The sequence below is a fragment of the Trichechus manatus genome, unplaced genomic scaffold, assembly GCF_000243295.1.
Source record: "Trichechus manatus latirostris isolate Lorelei unplaced genomic scaffold, TriManLat1.0 scaffold00112, whole genome shotgun sequence".
NCBI lineage: Eukaryota > Metazoa > Chordata > Mammalia > Sirenia > Trichechidae > Trichechus > Trichechus manatus.
The window spans coordinates 5,731,363-5,753,190 of NW_004444048.1; the positions used below are offsets into that span (position 1 = coordinate 5,731,363).

Sequence of the window (21,828 nt, forward strand, 5' to 3'; positions counted from 1 at the left end):
TAGTGACTTGGGATTCATTAACTCATTGGGTCTTAGTTAAAATTTAAATTGAAATGTCTATATAAATGGTATACATAGAGTTATAGCTACAAGATATGCATCAGATAAAAATGTTATGATTCACTCTAAAGTCTGAGGCCTCCTCAGATATAATGTGTGGCAATATGTATTATGTCTTCTATTCAGACTTAGAAGAAGTCAATCAACCACGTTCAATCCAGATGACATGTCTGAGCCAGAATTCAAAAGAGGAGGGATAAGAGCAACTGCGGGGCCTCGGTTGGGTTGGTCTCGAGATTTGGGTCAATCTAACAGGTAAGAACAGCCAAACCTAATGGGCTTTTGCATCTTTGCATGTTCAGGCCTCATGAGCACCTGCAATGTTAGGCTCACTCCTGGGTTAAACAATCAAAGTCATTGCTTACAGCCGTGCCCAGTGAAAGGGGCCATCATCTTTAAAGCTGTGCATTTTGACAGTGGTTGACGAACAACGATATAAAAGATGAGAGCTGTGTGAGCTAGGTGAAGAGCCAGAACTAAAGGTTCAACAACAACTGTATCAGAAAGTTTCTTGGACTTAAATTTTAGGTGGAAAATAATTATAAGTACTCTAAAGCTTAGCTCTACAGAGATGGGATAGTGTAGTGGTTAAGATTAAGGTTCTAGGGTCAGACTGCTTGGATTTGATTTCTGGCCTTACCACTTCCTACAAGCTGGGTGACCCGTCCCTCAGTTTTCTCATCATACTTAGTACTTATCTCCAAAAGTGACTGTGAAGATTAAATGAGTTAATGTGTATCAAGTATCTGGCAAATAATAAGTATTCAATAAATATTAGATGTTAATGGAGTCTGTAAAAGCACTTAAAGATACACACTTTATCAAAATTCTCAAGTATATCAAGACTATGTAATGTAATGTTTTTTTCTCTTAAAACTCTAAGAACTTTTCCTATACCCTTAGCAAAGTTTAATGTTCTTTTAGAACTACTATACCGACCTACTGAGCATAAAAGGGTGAGGTTGGCAAACATACAGTAGTACAAGGTATTGATACCAGATCTTTTAAAAGTGATAATGAACTAAAAAAAAATCTTTCTTTAAACACAGTTCTTCCTGCATAGGTGGAACACTGAACACACTCTCTTTGGCCTTCTTCAAATACCAAGCGGTCTCATTTACCATATGTTCTGTTTGTACACACTAGAGCAACTTTGCATGCTATTTAAAAAAAAAAAAGTCTCTATTCATCTCCACTTTTCTTTTTTAAAAAACAGGAACACTGTTTGTTTGTCCAAGTAAAAGGAAATAGAAATTTAGTTTTTGATTTTTCTTTCCTGTACCCAGTGATGGCATACTGCTCTCTTCTCACTGAGTACCATTTGGAGAGAAACCATTATTTTGGTAAAGATAATTCAAGTTAGACCTGAGTGTCTTTCACTCTGTTTCCTGTTTGGGAATCCAGTCTTTAGAAAATATTGGTTGAAATTAGGACAATGACCTGTGTTGGTTCAATTTGCCCTTTTTCTATAGAACACATTGAGTTTTTTGTGGTTTTGTTTGAAATAAAGACTGTGGTTTTAAAAGGTAACTTTCAACTCTATACCACTTCCTTCTCCAGATATGTACTAAATATTAGGGTTTTCATGGTCAAATGTGTATTACTGGGGAATTTCTGTATCTGTTGAATGACAGTGACTGATACTTATTGATGACTGACTTTGAATTGTTGTTCATACAATTGTTCATTCTCCTTTAGTGACTTGGATATGCCATTTGCCAAATGGACTAAGGAGCAGGTTTGCAATTGGCTCGTGGAACAGGGCTTGGGGTCCTACCTGAATTCTGGCAAGCACTGGATTGTATCTGGTCAGACACTTTTGCAGGCTTCTCAGCAAGATCTGGAGAAGGTAATTACTTGTCTGTTTTGTTTAGAAAATGGACACTGAGAGAAAGAGAATATGAATGTATGGCTTGTTGTATTATTCCAGAAAGTAAAGTGGGTAGAGGCAAGAAGTACTCTTGAAAAAGTTTGGATTTCCTGCTCCATGTTTATTTTAGGTTATGGACTAAAAAGGAAAAGGAAGCACCTGGTCTTGGTGATACCTTACGGAACACTTAAGCCACTGGGCATTTTTAGTGAAAAATAATTGTATAGCTGTAATAATAAGCCTTAAACTCATATTTCTCAAAATCATTTTGTGGCTTTTTATTATCAGCCCCTCTTCTCTATGTAATATATGTAATTCAACTTCACTTTGCAAAAGGGCGGGGTGGGGGTGGGGAGCGGTGGAGGGCTGTGCATTTTACATCCAGAGTCTCTTCTTCCCAATTATTTAACATTTTGTATAAAATAAAAGTAGGCTTCCTGTTATGCATACTACACTTCCTACTTTGCAGAGGGAACACATACCACCCTGGTAAACTAATTGAGGTTCTCTTGGCTTTCTAGGGGCCTTCTGTCCAGCAGCACTTTAACTAGCCTGAGTTAGTATTCTGATTTAATGTGATTATTGGGTCTTTAGCTCCAAAGTCATTTTGGAAGAGCTTGCATCCTTTGCCGGTGGCATCCAGCCCATATTGACAGAATTATAAAATAAATGTTTCTGTTTATTCTTCTAGGAACTTGGAATCAAACATTCACTTCATCGAAAGAAACTCCAGCTGGCACTACAAGCCCTGGGCTCTGAAGAAGAAACCAATCACGGAAAGCTAGATTTCAACTGGGTCACTAGTAAGAAGTTTTTATTCATAAAAAAAAATAATAATAATAAGTATGACCTCCTTTTCTTTTTACTTGCATGATCAAGTTTTCTGTGGCACAGTAACAACCTGATTTCTCTGCTTTAGGGTGGTTGGATGATATTGGCCTACCCCAGTATAAGACACAGTTTGATGAAGGACGGGTAGATGGTCGAATGCTGCATTACATGACTGTTGTAAGTGATTCACTCCTGAGGCTTGGGGTAGTCACATTTTTTTCTCAGAAATAACAGAGTAAGCTAAGTACAATGTCTTCACAATGATCCCAGGAGAGTTTGATAGTGCTACTTTAGCACACATAGAGGGGAGGGAGTATCTCTTGTTAACTTGAATGAAGTGAGACTTGGAGGATTTGGTGATGGCAGCAACCTTGGGAGAATTTGAAAACCCATCTTAAGTCAATGAAGCCTAATTTAAACTAAGCTATCCAGGAAGTTGATATTTTACACATTGAAGAATGTAGAAGTATACCCTTTAAGTGGGTAAATTTAATGTATGTGAATTACATCGCATATAGATGTTAAAAAAAAGAAGAATGTAGAGAATGAAGAATTTTAAAGCTCTGGCAGTTTATAAGTTATGCATTCCTATATACAGGAGCGTCCAGAAAAGGCTACCCTTTAGACCTGACATTCCATAGGGACTTTTCTTCTCTCTGTATTTTCCCTTCTCTTCCACTTTGGTCAGCTATTCCCTGAAACCCTCTCCGCCTTCTCATTTGAGCCCAGTTGTACTGACGCAGGATCCACTGGGGTAAAGGAAAAGAGGGAAAGGGTAGATTTTCACTCTGCTTCCTTCATTATTGCATATATCTAGCCTTTCTACCAATGAGTAGAAGAACTATTCCTACCTTTACCACAGTGGGAGAGATGGATTCCTGGAGAAGTTTGTTCTTGATTCCCTAGTACTATTACTATCCTACTTAATTTACTTTTGCTGCCTAAATGGCCTTTTGTGAGCTAGGCAATTAATTTAAATTTAACTATTTATCTATTTGTCTTCTTCTTTTAATAGATAGTTTCTAACGACTGACTTAAATAGGGATTTTTCAATATTAAAGAAATTTGGAGTTTAACTCATGGGATTTTTTTTTTTTCCTCTCTCTCTCTCTCTCTCTTTGAATCAAAGTCCTTATGTTGGTGGGCACATCATATAAACCTGCATGTAATAGTTAATATATGCCATATGTTGCACAATTACTATGTCCCAGACACTCTTCTAAATACTTTGCTCAAGTTAATACTCAATTAATCATCAGCAACCCTTTGAGTTAGTACAATTATTATCCCCATTTTTTAGGTAAGAAAGCTAAGGAATCGAGAGATTAGGTAATTTGACCAAGGTTCCACAGTTAGAGAGTGGTAGAGCGTTTAAACCCATGCTGTCTGTCTCTAGATACCTGTCTTAGGAGTTCACTATTCTGCCTAGAACACATTCAGTAAATATTTGCTTGCCTACCTAGGCATGAGTAAGTTAAAGCTTAAAAGTCACAAGACCCATGTATATAACTTTCATGACTCTAACACAGTAAATTACCTTGGAAAATTTAACCCCAGAAGTCCTAGGCCACAAAAAGTCTGTTTTAATGTGGTATTCTAGATTGGATCCTAGAACAGAAAAAGGACCTTAGTGAGAAAAATCATGAAATCTTAATAAAGTCTGTAGTTTAGTTCATTGTGTTGTTGTCTATATTAATTTCTTCATTTTGATGAATGTATTATGATTATATAAGATGTTAACATTAGGGGAGGCTGGGTGAAAGTATATAGGGATTGTCGCTATTTTTTTCTTTTTTTTTGGGTAAATGTTTCCACCGATCTATTTTCTGTGTTTCTTAAAAACAAAATAAAAATCACGTTATTTAATACTAATGCTTTAAAATATGTACACCAAACAAAGTCATTTCTCACTCATGCTGTAAGTTGACCTGTGTTTCTTTACTTCTGTTTGCCAGAGGATCTTTAATAATTTCTGCGAACAGATTCCTTTTCAACAGAGGAATATACACTATCTTCACAACTCTTCTATAATTCTAAAATTATTTAAAAATGAGAAGTTTTAAAAATAAAAAAATGACAAAAAAGTCTGCTTTCGTTTTAAACAAAACCTCAAACTGTGAAGATTTTAAAAAATAATTAACATTTTATTTTAGATTGTAAGCATTATATATTTAGATTTTTTTAAAAATCTCTGATAGACTTTAATTAGATGAAAATAGCCTATAATGAAATGTCTTGAATGTTTCAATCTTAGATTAAAATATGTTAAATGCGTTTTCTAATTTACCACAAGACACTGCCTTTAAGAAATTAGTAAAAATTCAGGAAATAATTTTTGCTCAGTTAGTAGCCTTAAGAATTTAAACTGACTTAATATTTTTACTTTAAAAATATTTCCATAGCAGATTAAATTTTTTCTTCTTTCTTTCTTTTTTTTTTTTTCATAAGAAATGTGTTATCAGTAAGGTGTGCCTAAAATGGATGTTTCCTTGTTTACTTGCTGGGTGTGTTTGAAAGTAGCTTGGTGCTTAACTTAACATTGCCTCCAAAATCAGCTGCTTCTAAAATAATTTGTTTTGGTGTGTTTGGTTGTTTGAAAATGTTCCCAGTAGCCACAGACTGTTGAGTTTTTCCTTGAGGAAATTGATTGGTGTCGATACTTCTCACTCCTTCTTTTATCTTCTCTCCTTAACTTTCACCAAAGCCTTTGCACTGATTGCCACAGTTTTTCTAAATTTGTTCACAATGTTTGGTCGATAAAGCATAATAATCTAGAACTAGGGACTCTTTGAAGCCAGGGAGATAATATAACAGTAACAGCATTCTTCTGATTTTCCCCAACACTGTGACGTGCCTTAGTATAGAAAGTCCACTTGATCGTCAATGAATATCACTCTTAGCTATCTGCTAAAAGCACAAAGAGAGGCTAGTTTGGCCCGTGCCCTTAATTGTGCATAGGTATCTGCTTGTCATATCAAACCAAAGCAGATCACCTTTTGTGATGACCCAGCCGTTGCTTTTCAAACTGTGTTTCTCAGAGCCTTGGGGTTTCACAGTCCTACCTCAGGGTGTCTGGCCTAGAGAGAAACAGGTGGAAGTCTTCTTTGGTTGGAACAACATTGGTTTTAGTTCTCTTATGTATTGGGGCCCTAGGGAGGATTTTGTTTGGTGCAGAAAAAAGAAATTACACTGATAAGCCCTTGGGTCATGTTGGTAGAGGGGCTCTTCTACTTTTACTCCAGTGTTCTGAGATTTCCCTGAGAAAGTCCTTCCATTATAGGCCAGCACCGTGAGCCCCTCTTTTTGTTCTTTTTTGCAGGATGACTTACTGTCTTTGAAGGTTGTAAGTGTGCTACACCATCTTAGCATCAAAAGGGCCATCCAGGTCCTGAGGATAAACAACTTTGAACCAAATTGTCTACGGAGACGGCCATCTGACGAGGTAACATTTTAGATGGAGGTTCACAAGCATGCCCTTTCCATGCATGTGACTGACCATGTGTGCGAAAAACAGACCCATTTAGTCCTGGAGTCCACAGAAAAAGCTTCTCATTTCCTCAGATCCTCAAATTCAACCTCATTTACTTCTTAAGCTTTGTTTTCCTGTATTCCTTCCTTTTTCCCCATGATAGTTCCACCTGTATAACTAAGGCCAAGGGTTGTTTTCTTCTCATATGCTTCCTCCTATTCTTGGTTGTATTTTTTTTTTTTTTCCTGCCTCCTTAAGCCACAGAGTTAAGTATCACTATGAAGACTTCCTCTCCTCAATTGGTTTGGTCTTTTAGTAACACATTGCTTTGTTAGTGTGTAAAAAATCTTGAAATGCTGTGACATAAGTTCTTTAAAGGAGAATTCAAATTAGCAAACACTTTTTACCCTTTTAATTCTTTTTTTTTATAGATATATTTTTATTGTACTTTAGATGAAGGCTTACAGAACGAATAGTTTCTCATTGAACAGTCAGTACACATATTGTTTTATGACATTGGTTAACAACCCCACGACAGGTCAACACTCTCCCTTCTCGACCTTTTTTTTTTGGTGAAAATATATATAACCAAAGTTACACCATTTCAAAAATTTCTACATGTACAATTCAGTGACATTGATTATATTCTTCCAGTTGTGCTGCTGTTCTCACTATCCTTCTCCAAATTATTCCATCACCATTATCTTCAACTCTCTGCCCCCTAGGCTTGCCATCAAACTTTTTGAGTTGCTGTTGTCAGTTTGATCTCACATAGATCATTCTTTTTTTTTTTGTACCTTAGATGAAGGTTTGCAGAACAATTAGTTTCTCATTAAACAGTTAGTACACATATTGCCCTATGACAATGGTTAACAACCCCATGACATGTCAACACTCTCCCTTCTCAACCTTGGGTTCCCTATCACCAGCTTTCTTGTCCCCTCCTGCCTACTAGTCCTTGTCTCTGGACTGCTGTGCCTCACCCTTTTAATTCTTCCTCTGAACATTTAGTAGGATGTCCAGTAACTTTGCTCCATGGGGTGGATTGTTTAAACAGAACAGGTGGGTGTAGTAGTTGGAATTCCGTAGTCGACAACTGAAGTTGTTGGTGGCTATTTGTTCTCATAGAATAGCATCACCCACTCAGAGGTTCAGCAGTGGACCAATCATCGTGTAATGGAGTGGCTGCGCTCAGTGGACCTGGCAGAATATGCCCCCAATCTCAGAGGCAGTGGTGTCCATGGTGGGCTCATGGTAAAGCTTTGTTATCATTTCAAATCGACTTACTGCTTTGTTTCCTTTAATCTAAGAATAGAATATTATCAATTTGCTTGTCATCACCCTACAGTCATCTAACCCAACCCTGCTGCAATATTTCTAGTGAATCTTTACTTTCAAAGAATTGTTTTCTGTATTTTTTTAATTCACATCATATAACTGCAGATGTAATTTATGCACATTTCTCTTTTATTGTCATTTATGTTGAATAATATCTGACCACTGTCTCCCATATGATCATGTCTTAAAACCCCTGCAAAGACACAGATTATATTTCTGCACACTGTTGTTGCAGAAGGAGTTGACTTCCAAGGACATCAGAGAGGCAGAAGTGCTGACTTGTGATACCTGAGAGCTGGATTTCAGGACAAGCTCTGTCACTTACTTGTTGTTATTAGCTGCTGTGAAGCAGCCCCTGACTTATGGTGACCCCCTGTACAATGGAACAAAACACTGCCCAGTCCTGCACCACCCCAACGATGGATTATAGATCAGACCATTGTGATCATAGGGTATTCATTGGCTGATTTTCATAAGTAGATCTCCTAGGCCTTTCTTCTTAGTCCATGTTCGCCTGGAAGCTCCTCTGAAACGTAACCTGTTCGGCATCATAGCAACACACATGCCTTTTCTGACAGACAGGTGGTAACTGTGCATGAGTTTCTTTGGCTGGGAATTGAATCCGAGTCTCCTACATGGAAGGCAAGAATTCTACCACTAAACCACCACTGCCCTCTACCACCTGCTAGCTTGGGCAAAATAAAGAAAAGATATGTAAATTAAAGATCAAAGTCCATACCCTATCTACCTAACTGGGCTATTGAGAGGGTCATTGGAGATAACCTAAATGAAAGAGCTTTGCAAATTATAAACCCAATATAAACATGTGTGACACATGCTGCCTTATAGCACCTTAAGTAAAGCTGTTAACTTTTCCTACAGGTTCTAGAACCTCGTTTTAATGTAGAAACAATGGCTCAGCTATTGAACATCCCACCAAATAAGACCCTGTTGCGAAGACATTTGGCCACTCATTTCAACCTTCTGGTTGGTGTGGAGGCCCAACAGCAGAAGCGTGATGCCATGGAGTTACCAGATTATGTCCTTCTAACAGCTACTGCCAAAGTGAAGGTTGGTTCAAACTTATACCATTGAGTAATTGCCTGAAGTAAAGGCTCAGTTTTTACTCCTTATCTGCCTATCCTATTTTCGGGGACTTACTAAGTTTTGTGGATGAGTTAAAGGTATTAACATATCTTGAAGAGTAGTTAAGCAAATGCATTTTTGGAGGTTCTGTCTGGAGAAAGCTTTGCTCAACTCATTTGTTTTATTAAAGAGTTAATGACAATAAAGAGCGTGATGTTGACTTCTATAATCGATACTTTGCCAATGTGGAGAAGCCATGACTAAGGCCCAAATACGGATGGCAGTTGTCCTGTTTTTCCATTTGTCTGGCTTCTAATTGACCAGTCTAGCAAGTTTGGAAACATTGCTTAAGAAATGAAGCAAGACTGTCTGGGCACATGCTTCTATTTTCCTTATCTGGTCCTATCCGATGGAACTTCTTACTGGGCCCGGAGCTCCCGCTTCTAAACCCCTTCTCATTTAGAACCAGAGAGAGGGTAGGATTCGTGCCAGGCTGTGGAGTTCCAGGCCTGAGCTCTTTCCAGTAAGCCATGGCAAAGGCTACTACCTGGGCTGGGGGAAGAGTGCTAGAGTGAGTTTAGGGTTAAACGTGGAGTGATTAGAAAGAAGAAACCTCATCCTCTTTCATAGAGGCCCAAGGATGAGACATGACAGTATTGGAGAGGAGAGTGGAAATATAAAGATCAGGCAGGAAATGACTAAAAATATTTTTAAAAGCTAGATTTTTTTGTGTGTGCTTGCCCATGCATGCCCATGCACACAACCATCACCACGGTTTATTTCCGGGACTTTTCCTTCGCCCCAAACAGAGACTCTGTGCCCATTGAGCACTCACTCTCCACCCTTCCCTTCCCCCAGACCCCGGTAGCCGCTGGTCTACTTTCTGTCTCTGTGCATTTGCCTATTTTGGATGTTTCATGTAGGTAGAATCAGACAATGTTTGTCCTTTTGTGTCTGGCTTATTTTTAAAAAAGGAGAAAGAAAGAAAAGAAAAGAAATGAATCAAGGCAGACAGGCAGAGAATGGATATTTCCTAATTCACCTGGATTCATGGGTCATACCAAATTCAGATTACTTTTTTTTTTTCCTTCTAAATCATTCTTACGTTAGCTGTTCCAAGTTACCTTAACTATCTTAATGTGGAGATAGTGTTTACTGGCTCCTTCAGAAATATGTACTGAGTCCTTTTTTTGTGTTTGACACCCTGTGTCTGCCTGAGTACCTTCTCTTTAGTCCCCTTCTTCTCTTAAAAGATGATCCAAGTTTGAAACTTCTGAGAGATTTTGTTCTATTTAGGTTCCAAGTCATCAGCCTGATCACCATGTTCTTAATGGATAGTCTCAAGGCCTATCCAGCGACCAAGATGAAATTTCTCTTGTAAGCATCGCTGGAAGTTTTCTTCCCAAAAGAACTGTGGTTCTTTTAGCAGTCACCATCTACGATATGGAAACACAACAAGCACACAAGATAATCATAACCTCATGCAAATAATAAGCACCATTTTCTTTTGCTGATCTTAGGTTGGAAAACCTTGAAAAATTGGATTCAGCATTACATTACGTCCTGTTTAATCAAAACAAAAGCTCTTAACATATTTTGCTTATCAAAGTGACTGCTCAGCTAGTGTGACTAAGGAAAACAAGCTTAATCTTCTGATACTCATAACTAGAATCAGGTTTTATATTTGCATGCATCAATCATATCTCTATGATGCCTTTGTGTCTTAGTCATCTAGTGCTGCCATAACAGAAATACCACAAGTGGATGGTTTTAACGAAGAGAAATTTATTTCCTCATGGTCAAAGTAGGCTAAAAGTCCAAATTCAGGGCGTCAGCTCCAGCGGAAGGCTTTTTCTCTCTGTCGGCCTTCTTCTCTTCAGTGTTCCCCTGGACTAGGAGCTTCTCCGCACAGGGACCCCAGTCCAAAGGACGCGCTGTGCTCCTGGCACTGCTTTCTTGATGGTATGAGGTCCCCCTGTCTCACTGCTCACTTCTGTCTTTTATATCTCAAGAGATTGCCTCAGGACACAATCCAGTCTTGTAGAGCCAGTCCTGCCTTACTAACACAACTGCCACCCATCCTCCCTCATTAACATCATAGAGGCAGATTTACAACATACAGGAAAATCCCACAGTACCAGGAATCATGGCCTAGCCAAATTGATACACACATTTTCTAGGGGACATAATTCAAACCATGACACTTTGTTTTTGTTTTACAGATTTAATCATCCAATTGCTTTTCTCTATATGATTGGGTAATTAATTAAATTACACATGTTCTTGATCCTTTGTCATATGAATTATACCAAACCCCTGGATGTTTTTGTTTGCTTTTCTTTTAAAGCCAAAGAAACTAACCTTCAGCAACTTTGGGAATCTGAGAAAGAAGAAACAGGAAGATGGGGAAGAATATGTTTGTCCAATGGAATTGGGACAGACATCAGGAAGTGCATCTAAGAAAGGGTTTAAAGCAGGTTTGGACATGCGCCTGTATGACGATGATGATTTGGACCGGTTAGAGCAGGTAAATGCAATGCTATACAACTATTTTAAACTTCTTCCACCATTCAAACACCATCTCAGTTCACATAAATCCCTAAAAATGAAGATAATAATAAAATAATAGTGACCACTCACAGAATGCTTACTACATCTCAGGCACTGTCCTGTGCACTTAACATATATTAATATTCGTAGTAATCCTAAGACATAGGGAATATTGTTATCCTCATTTTATAGATGAGGAAACTGAGGCACAGAGAGGTTAAATAACTTGCTCAAGATCACAGAGCTGGTAGAAGAGCTAAGATTCCAACTTGCTAGCCTGGCTCCAAAGCCTGTGCACTCTTTACCTATGCTATACTGTCTCATAAGGAGCTCTGGTGGCACAGTGGTTAAAGTACTTGGCTAACCAAACAGGTTGGTGGTTCAAACCCATCAGCCACTCCGTGGGAGAAATATGTGGCAGTCTGCTTCTGTAAAGATTTACAACCTTGGAAACCCTACGGGGAAGCTCTACTCTGTCCTATAGGGTTGCTATGACTTGGTATTGACTTGAGAGCAGTGGGTTTGGTTTAGTGGGATGCTGTCTCTGTATCAAGGAAACCGATGTATTAACACAAGTCAGGAATGGACGAGTTGTACTATCTAGCCTTTTCAGATCAAAGTCATGGGACTGTATGTTGCCCTCTAATCAACAATCCTTTGGTGCCATTGTCAAAATCAGATCATTAGGCTAGGTGTACCAGCAAAGTGTTGTTTTTTTTTTAAAGTTTTAACTTCTGATTCCAGTAATGAGAGAATATTCTTATTGAAAGTGTTCTGTTAGTCCTACCCCCAGTCAGTACTACTTGCATTATTTCTTAGATTTTTGTTCATTTTGCTGCACTTTCCTTGAAATTATACGAGGAAAATATGTCACATTATGATATGTTCTTTGCAGATGGAAGATTCAGAAGGGACAGTGAGACAGATAGGCGCATTCTCTGAAGGCATCAACAATCTAACAGTAAGTTTGTAAAATGAACTTAAAGTGTTATTCTGAATATATCCTTTAAAATAAACCCCAAGGGACTGCATGTATGTTGGAAAATGTGAAGTTCTGAACTCTTGGCTCACAGTGTATGTGACTCCCTGTCTCCTTGTTTTCCAGCACATGTTAAAGGAAGATGACATGTTTAAAGATTTTGCTGCCCGTTCCCCCAGTGCCAGCATTACAGATGAAGACTCAAACGTTTGACCACAGCACCTGATGAGCACCTTAGTCTTTCTTCTGTATTATCTCTCCAACACTCACAGTATATACGATGAGCAACAGATTGTATATTGTTTATAGTTCCAACTTCTCATTTAGAAGTGGAAATAGAAAGCAGGGGGAACATGCCTCTTCTAAAGTTGCCATGAAAAACAAGACACTGGTGAATGAGAGTATTACTCTATTTAATGTAAAAATCCATAATGTATTTAAAGTGTTGCATTTAAGATGAGTATTTTACCATAGCATTTCCACTCACATTCACAGCATGGAGGATTTGGGGAGCAGCAGCCAGTATGTGAATGATTTTGTCATATCCGTATTCACAGCAGCCGTCTAAGCTGGACATTATGTGTATGCTCTCAAAATCAATATGTGGAATCTCCTTAAGCATTCAGTGTGCCCACCAAATGCCAGCCACACCTCCATATGCCTCTTATTGTCTTATTTTTATATATTTTTCTAAATATGTGTATATATACAGTACATAGAAAAAGAGCTTTTATTTTGTGACATAAGGAAGACAGTGAAAAGATCACATTTTTCATATACCAGCTGGTTCCTGGAGAGGTCAAGATGATCTTTTTTTCCTCCACAAATGAATTTTAACAATGTCGATCATTCAGGCTAAATTAGTGTATAGAAAATTCCCCTTCTTTGATAACACATCTCAAAATTGTTGAACTGTTTTTTTTTAAATAATTTCAACCTTAATCTTGTATCCTTTTACCTCATAAGAAAGAACTCAAGGGACAATTAAATATTATTAACTAAAATGCATTCAGAAGTCCCCATAGAATTTGTAGACATAATCTCTAAAGAAAGCAAAAACAAAACAAAAATCTTTGCAGTATTAAGCTTATTTTCCTTTTTGTTCACTACATCATTACATCAAAATGCTAACAGTCTGCCTAAACATGTTTTTAATTGTAAATTTCTCAGACTATCAATGAATGGAAGTTTTAAAGATGAATATTTGTCTGGATATTCTGTCTCAATGAAAGTTGGCTGCAAAGTGGTTTTATAGTGGCTATTTTGTGATGATAAAATATAGTTTATTCTGTAGCACACGGCACAAATATCCTTTATAAAGAAAATAAAAAGCTGCAGCAAAAACTGTTATTGTGTTTATTATTTTTAGGGATGTTAGAAAAATATTTTGTGTTTTATTCAGTACTACATGGTTACCCATGGTAGCCAACCATGGGAAAGACAGGTTTTCACAAATTGGAGTGGGGCTGGGCAGTTCAATAAATGCCATTGGACTTGGTTATAAATTGTATTTGAATGTCAGTGGTATAGTTCTTTTAAGCTGTCACCAGGTTACTAATCTATTTGGCAAAGAGCTCGTAATACTAGATTACTATTTATTCATAATTAAAATAATTTGACACTAATAACTATTTGCTTTGAACTCTACCATTCACTGCCTCGGAAGTAAGGCCTGGTGATCTGCTTCAGAAAGATCATAGCCTTCAAAACCCTATGGAATGCAATTCTACTCACACACGTGGGGTCGCCATAAGTTGAAATCGATTCAGCAGTAACTAACAACCAACGGTATTGGAAACTTATTGTATTTGTATTTTTTTTTTAATATGAATACATGCCATTATTTGAAAAATGCAGTTTGTTATTAAAACCTGGTTAAAAAATATCAGGAGACTGTTATAGATGCCAAATATTCTTTATTCAGGACAATGTAACATAATGATATGATGTGATATGGTTAAAAAAATTTTGATGATATATTTTATTTACAAAATATTATCCACTGCTGGTATTATCATATGAAAGAAAATAAAGTCAATTGAAAAATTGCTTCATATTTCTATTGTCAATTACTTAATTTTCCTTTGTTCAGAATAACTTCCAGTCTTTATTTCTGATTTAGAAAACAATAACACAAATTCTTTATGATTCACAAACTCCCATAAATTTGTTTGAGTGGGGTATATAGTATGTATGAACAGATAGAAATTTGAAGCCTTTGTTTAAGAAACTTTTGTATGAAAGGAAACATTGGCAACTGAGCTGGAGAGGATAAGGGATCATGGCAGAGAAGGGACATAGGAAAAGCAAACAGAGATGACTCACCTTCAAATTTGAAGAAGTTGTTGTAGAAAGAGGTGACTGGGTCTTTGAAGAACCAAATATATTTTTTACAAAATTTGGAACCAGGAAACATATCTTGGAAGAGATTACCAAGTACAGGTAGTCCCCGACTTACGACGGGGTTCTGTTCCAACCACTCAGTAAGTTGGTTCTGATGTAAGCCGAATGCTCTTTTTTTATTTTAGTTTTCATTATTATTGCCCTTTATTGTCGGTATCTTTATAAATTCAATCTTTATTTGTCTTTAGGGGTTGGAAACATTATGTATAAACTTACAGACATATTTTACTATATACATAAAAAAATACACAAATCGTGAAATGAACGGATGGTCCTAAGTGCAGTTTGTAGTAGCTCGAACATGTCGTTAAGTTAGGGACTACCTGTATAACAAGTAGAGTGAATATAACCTAGAGAAGAGCAGATGTTTTGTCTGAAATTTAGTATCCGTAACTTAATGAACCAGTAGGAATCTGTATGACCAGAACACACCCAGTAGACAAACAGGGAGGGTACCGGGTTTGTTTTAGCTATAGGTATATATGCTCTGCTACAGCAAACAAGCTTTAGGGTTGGAGAACTGTGACCGTATTGACAGATGCAAAACTTTTACTCTGAGAAAGAAGTCATCCTGGACAAGTTTCACATGTTTGATGTTTGGAAACAATATTGAGTGTAGGGAAAATGGGGCAGAAAACATCCCAGCAGTTGACTCTGAAGGACAGCCAAGAGGTTCTCAGCATCCCTGACTTGTTCAGTGGAGCTATAGTTTATGCAGCTCAGAAGCTGGAGGAGTATCTTGGATTTGAAGATCGTGTAAGTAAATTCTGCCCTGCTCCAAACACTCTGAATGAAATATTCTTAATCCACTTCATCACTTTCTGCCAAGAAAAGGGAGTTGACAAATGGCTTACCACTACCCAGATGACGAAGCACCAAGCTTTATTGTTTGGGGCAGACTGGATTTGGACCTTCTGGGGTGCCGACAAACAAATAAAGTTTCAGCTGGCAGTACAGACTCTGCAGATGTCTTCTCCTGTGGAACCTAAACCTTGTGACACCTCCAATCCGAAACTGAGAGTAGAGGAGTCTTCCAGGAAAAAGAGTAGATTTGATAAACTGGAAGAATTCTGTAACTTGATAGGGGAGGATTGTCTGGGCCTCTTCATCATCTTCGGTGTGCCAGGGAAACCTAAAGATATCAGAGGAGTTGTCCTGGACAGTGTCAAAAGTGAGACGGTGAGGAGCCATCTGCCAGGAGAGAAGGCTGTGGCACAATTTGTCCTGGAAACTGAACGTTGTGTCTCCATCAGAGAGCTGCTTGGACACTGTCTGAGTAAGAAAGATGGTCTGAGAGAGGTGGGCAAGGTTTATATTAACATCCTCTGACCTGGATATGTCTGATGAGAGTGGCCTGTAAGATGAAAAAAAGTTTTTTTTTTTTTATTTTAATAAACAAGCCCGTCTACTTGCATCATTCCAGGAAAGGACTCCCCTCCTCCCCGTTTTGTTTCCTGGGTTAAAGGATTAGTGTCATGATTATGAAGAGAAAAAACTCTTGCTGTATTTCAGGAAAAACTTATCATTTAGTTTAATTGTTTGTTCATTCACTCAGTAATAAAAATGGGAGAAGATAATAAAGCCACCCTTAAAGTTTGGTTTGCAAAAAATAAGTCTTTTTTTTTTTAATAATGTGTCTAACATTCAAAAGTATAAAATGTGTGTTTATTGCTGTAGGTGGGAGGTGGATAGAGTAAGGTGGTGACAGGTTTAGTTACAGTTATAATATTAAGAGCAGTTTCAATTTGGGATTCCTAACAAAAACCTCACACTGCTTTTTCCTCTAAACCCCTCCTTATTCCAGCCTCACCCCTAGCTGTTTGTGCTGCACAGAGAGGATCGTGGTGGGATTCTCTTTGAGATTTGCTTGAGTGTTAGCTTTACCTATAAACAGTTATCCCTATAACAATTCCTTGTAATAATATTTGTTTAGCATTTATGGTAAGGAACGTGTATTCACATATAAAAACCATGAAAACTTTCCTTATCCCAGGCCAACTGTACAAAGAAGAATCATCATTATTTATTGAACTCATATGCCATGCTAGATGCTTTACATATATTATTGCTAATCCACACTTCTAAAAGGTAGGTATTTGTTATGGATTGAATTGTGTCTCCCAAAAATGTGTGTCAACTTGGCTAGGCCATGATTCCCAGTATTGTGTGATAGTCCACCATTTTGTCATCTGATGTGATTTTCCTATGTGTTATAAATTCTACCTCTATGATGTTAATGAGGCAGGATTAGAGAGAGTTATGTTAATGAGGCAGGACTCAATCTACAAGATTATGTTTTATCTTTTGAAATATAAAAGAAAGAATGGACGGGGTGGGGGGGTGGTGAGGGGACGGGGGAGGGGACGCTCATGCCAACAAGGATGAAGAACCAGGAGGTGAGTGTCCTTTGGACCTGGGATCCCTGCACTGAGAAGCTTCTAGACCAGGGGAAGATTGATGACAAGAACCTTCTCCCAGAGCCAACAGAGAGAGAGCTTTCCTCTAGAGCTGACTCCCTGAATTCGGACTTTTAGCCTCCTAAACTGTGAGATAATAAACTTCTGTTTGTTAAAGCCATCCACTTGTAGTATTTCTGTTATAGTAGTGCTAGATAACTAAGACAGTATTTATTTCTGTTGTACAAATCAGAGAGGTTAAATAACTTTGCCAAGGTCATAAAGCTAGTAAGTGGCTCATAACAAATATAAACTAAGGTCGGCCAACTTACAAAGCCCATACTCTTTTTTTATAGTCGTGTGTCTTAGTCACCTAGTGCTGCTACAACAGAAATACCACAAGTGGATGGTTTTAATGAAGAGAAGTTTATTTCCTCACAGTCAAAGTAAGCTAAAAGTCCAAATTCAGGGCATCAGCTCCAGGGGAAGGCTTTTTCTCTCTGTCGGCCTTCTTCTCTTCCGTGTCCCTCGGACTAGAAGCTTCTCTGCGCAGGGACCCTGGTCCAAAGGACGCGCTCTGCTCCTGGCACTGCTTTCTTGATGGTATGAGGTCCCCCTGTCTCTCTGCTCACCTCCGTCTTTTACATCTCAAGAGATTGCCTCAGGACACAGTCCAGTCTTGTAGATCCGGTCCTGCCTTACTAACACAACTGCCACCGATCCTCCCTCATTAACATCATAGAGGCAGATTTACAACATACAGGAAAATCACACAGTACCAGGAATCATGGCCTAGCCAAATTGATACACACATTTTTTGGGGGACATAATTCAAACCATGACATCGTGTAAAGAAAGTTATTTCTTCCACTCTAAGCTACCAAGATTGCTGAGATCACAAAGAACCCCCACCTACAAAGATGCTAGATGGTTTATAGGGTCTGCAAGGAATATTAACAACCTCCAACTGCAGCCTTAGGACTGTGCTCATTTCTGCTGCACTTCCTGGCCTTAGGCCCCTGCCGCTGCTCCTGTTGGAGAATGACCTGGTCACTGATAATGCAGTTCTTGCTGAACAGATCTCCAATAGAATAGAGGCAAACTCAGCTTCTGCCATTTCGAGTCATTGGGTTGATATATTGCCAAAAAAAAGTTTAAAAGTGTAAATGGAAGTTAGATTCATTCACACATAATTGCTGAATGTCTATTACAGTGAAACCTGTGAGAGCTGGAACTCGACAGGACTGCCTTGTTTTTCCAGGTCTGGCAAGTTTTCCATCTTTGATGGTGCAGTCTTACCACTTTTCTATCGCTACTTTTAGTGGAAAATATTTGTATTTTCCATCTCTGACAGGTTTCCACCTTACACAGCTTCCAGCTTTAGCACGTTTTACTGTAATTGGTAAGCCCTGTTCTATGCCCTGAGGATCCGGCAGTGAAAACAAAAAAAACAGTCTGTACTTTCAGGGAGTTTCTATTCTAAAAGCAGGAGACAGACAATAAACAAATACAGGTATGTATATTTAAAATGTATATATTTTAAAAATATCAGGAGTGCTCTAAAGAAAAAGCCCGGAGGAGCCCTGGTGGCTCTGTGGTTAAGAGCTTGGTCTCTAACCAAAAAGATCCTGCTGTTTGAATCCACCAGACTCTCCTTGGAAACCCTATGGGGCAGTTCTACTCTGTCCTATAGGGTCACTATGAGTTGGAATCAACTTGATGGCAATGGGTTTGGTTTAGTTTTTAAGGGGATGGAGAGTGAAGGCGGTGCTATTTTATACTGGCTGGTTAAGGAAGGCCTGAGTGAGGAGGGGGCAACTGACCGGAGACCTCAGTGAAGTGAGAAAACATCAGTGCAGATACCTGGGGAAGAGTGTGCTGGGCAGAGGGAACAGCAAATGCAAGGGTGGAAATGAGAGTAGATCAAATACGTTTAAGGCACAGCAAAAAAAGGCTTGTGTGGATGGAGCAGAGTGATCCAGGGGGAGAGTGATAGAAGATCACTCTGCTAGGAGATCGGAGAAGTAGCCAGCAAATAGATAAGGCAGGGCCTTGTAAGCCAGAAGAAGGACTCTGGATTTTATTTTGAGTGATATGAGGAGAGAAATGCTATGATCTGACTTAACACTTTAAAATTCTCCATTGATTGAGGGATGGAGAATACATTTCAGGGAGGAAAGAGTAGCAGCAGGGCCCAGGGGGCAGCTAAGAGGCTATTACAGTAAGCCAGGTGAGAGAAAAGGTTGGCCTGGACCAAGGTGGTAGAGGAGGAGGGATGAAGAAATGAGATTTGGGATACGCTTGAAGGTAAAGCATATAGCATTTGCTGATGATTGGATGGGGGGGTGTATGAACCATACCACAATTAGAAGGCTGTATTTCCAAATTTCTTAAATAATAAGAAAACATGCAAGGGCAGAAATAAATTTGTCTTTATTTCTTTATCCCAGAAAACCAAAAGACCAAGAAAAGCATGTTAGTCCTCTGTAAGCTGGGTGTGAATAGGCCCAGGAGGCATCTCTTGAAGTTGTTAAGCAATAAATGTTTTCCTCAATGTATAGTGACCCCGTCTGCAGACATTCTGTGTAGAGGAAGCTACTAAGAAGGTATGCAGTATGTTGTCGTTGTTGTGTGCCGTCGAGTTGATTCTGACTCATAGTGACCCTATATGACAGAGTAGAGGTGCCCCCACAGGGTTTCCTAGGCTATAATCTGTAGGAGAGCAGATCGCCAGGTCTTTTCTCCTCTGGAGCCGCTGGGTGGGTTCTAACTGCCAACCTTTCAGTTTGCATCTGAGCACTTAACCATTGAGCCACCAGGGCTCCTGCAAAGGTACTGTAATATAGTAAAAAGAACATTCAGTTTGAAATCGCATGTAGGTTTGAGTCTCAATTCTGCTCAGAAGAGCAAAGTCAAATGGCTTAACTGTCTATTTTCTTATCTGTAAAATGCAAATGACTTCAACTAATTCAAAGGAGACAAAACTTGTGAAAATATTTTATGTAGTGAAGTGTAAGGTTTTTAATTAAAGAATTTACCAAAATTTCAGAGAATCTTGTATAAATTATAAGCATTCACATTATAAACATCTGGAAGCTATCAGTTAAAGCCTCACTAAAGTTTTTTTAAATGAAAAATAAAAATGGGATGCTTTTGCTGATTTTAAACTTACTGCATTCTTGCTTAATTTTTTTAAAATCTGCATTCTTGTGTAATAATACAAGTAGAGAAGTAGAGAAAGTCACGTCTTCACTAGGCACAGTTCCACCTCATGCCCACTTCTTCCAGTTTGCTGTTTGCCCTTCCAGAACATAGATAGCACATGAAAATATTTTCCACAAATGGGATCATATGATCCATGAAGACTTTATAACCTACTTTTCAAAAAATTTTAACCATTTTGTGGCTATCTTTCCATGCTAATAGATTTACATCCACTTCATCCTTTTTAAGGCTGACATCAGTAGTTCTCAATCTTACCTGCATATTAGATTCACTTGGGTAACTTTAAAAAGAAATGCCCCCAATATACCCTAGACCAATTGACTGGAACCTCGGAGGGAGGGGCCCTGATGACGGTATTTTAAAAAAATCTTCTGAAGGGAGTTTAATGGTCAAACAGGACTGAGATCTATAGTTCTAAATTGTACTCTATATTGTATGTATGGAATCACTGGGTGGGGCAAATGGTTAATGCACTCAGCTGCTAACAGAAAGGTTGGAGGTTGGAGTCTACCCAGAGGTACCTCAGAAGAAAGGCCTGGTGATCTGCTTCTAAAAAATCAGTCATTGAAAACCCTATGGAGCATAGTTTTACACCGACACACATGAGGTTGCCATGAGTTGGAATCTACTCAAAGGCAACTGGTTATTGTATGTATATTTAATCAATAGTTTTGACAGACATTTAAGTTTGCAAGATCCATCCTTATACCTAGATTTTTAAATATTGTCTGTTTGCCATACTTGTATGTACATACTATAATCCACCCACTTTTGATAATGAAGTTAATTTTGATTAAAAGTAGTTGTCTGACAGAAAGTCATTCAACTAATCTAGGTTTTAGATATAGTAAAAACCCATTGTAAAAAACTTTTAACATTTAAAATTATTCTACATAATTTGTGGGGCCCACTACAAAATGAAAATGTGAAGCCCCTTATTAAAAAAATTATTAAGAATTTCAAGATGGTGCCAGTAGAGCATTCAACCAAGCATGAGGCCCTTCTAAGTGTAAGTTGCATGCCCATGAAGCCAGCCCTGCTTGTACAATATGTTGGATCATTTTATCATGAAGACTGAAGAAAATATTTTTATTACGAGTGACTTACACACCTCTCAGATCCTTTCCAGTTGAAAAACTATGTGATTCTTGGTAACTCATGTATATACCATGAAACTGAAGCTCGGAGAGGTTAGATGGATTTGCCCAAGATCACAAAGAAGCAGAGTCTTGATTCAAACCCCACATCCATCTGACTAATAAGGCCATGCTTTTACTGTTAAAAATAGTCAGAGGATAATTTTATTAAGGACTGTAGATTGATCCATCCCATGGTAGAAAATAACCAATTAAATGATGAACATTATCTAGGTCTTAACGAGTTCTGGGAGCCCTGGTGGTGCAGTGGTTAAGAGCTGGGCTGCTATAGGTTTGCTATGAGTCGGAATTGACTCAAAGGCAACAGGTTTTTTTTTTTTTGATGAGTTCTGACTTTTTGTAGTTCTAACCTGATATACAATCTAGCTAACTAGATAGTTCATAACAGTTAAAGGCACACACAGTGCTAACTGTATGTCAATCTTTGCATCACACTTCAAATAAATGGTTGTATTAGTTTCATA

The 21,828-nt window shown here is 38.3% G+C and overlaps 2 protein-coding genes across 2 annotated transcripts in view; both read left to right on the forward strand.

Annotated features, from left to right (window-relative positions):
* Positions 1-14,200, forward strand: part of PPFIBP1 (PPFIA binding protein 1) — a 69,796-nt gene extending 55,596 nt beyond the window's left edge. Inside the window, exons 17-26 of the mRNA XM_023738054.1 lie at positions 187-315; positions 1,759-1,909; positions 2,622-2,733; positions 2,850-2,938; positions 6,081-6,203; positions 7,359-7,484; positions 8,451-8,639; positions 11,002-11,181; positions 12,100-12,165; positions 12,310-14,200. Coding sequence (XP_023593822.1) covers positions 187-315; positions 1,759-1,909; positions 2,622-2,733; positions 2,850-2,938; positions 6,081-6,203; positions 7,359-7,484; positions 8,451-8,639; positions 11,002-11,181; positions 12,100-12,165; positions 12,310-12,396 — 1,252 coding nt within the window. The 3' untranslated portion in view covers positions 12,397-14,200. The remainder of the gene's footprint in view (positions 1-186; positions 316-1,758; positions 1,910-2,621; positions 2,734-2,849; positions 2,939-6,080; positions 6,204-7,358; positions 7,485-8,450; positions 8,640-11,001; positions 11,182-12,099; positions 12,166-12,309) is intronic.
* Positions 14,201-15,210: 1,010 nt separating this feature from the next.
* On the forward strand, positions 15,211-15,915 carry REP15 (RAB15 effector protein). Its single transcript, XM_004383603.1, has one exon. The coding sequence runs from the start codon at positions 15,211-15,213 to the stop codon at positions 15,913-15,915; it is 705 nt and encodes a 234-aa protein (XP_004383660.1).
* Positions 15,916-21,828: the final 5,913 nt, after the last annotated feature.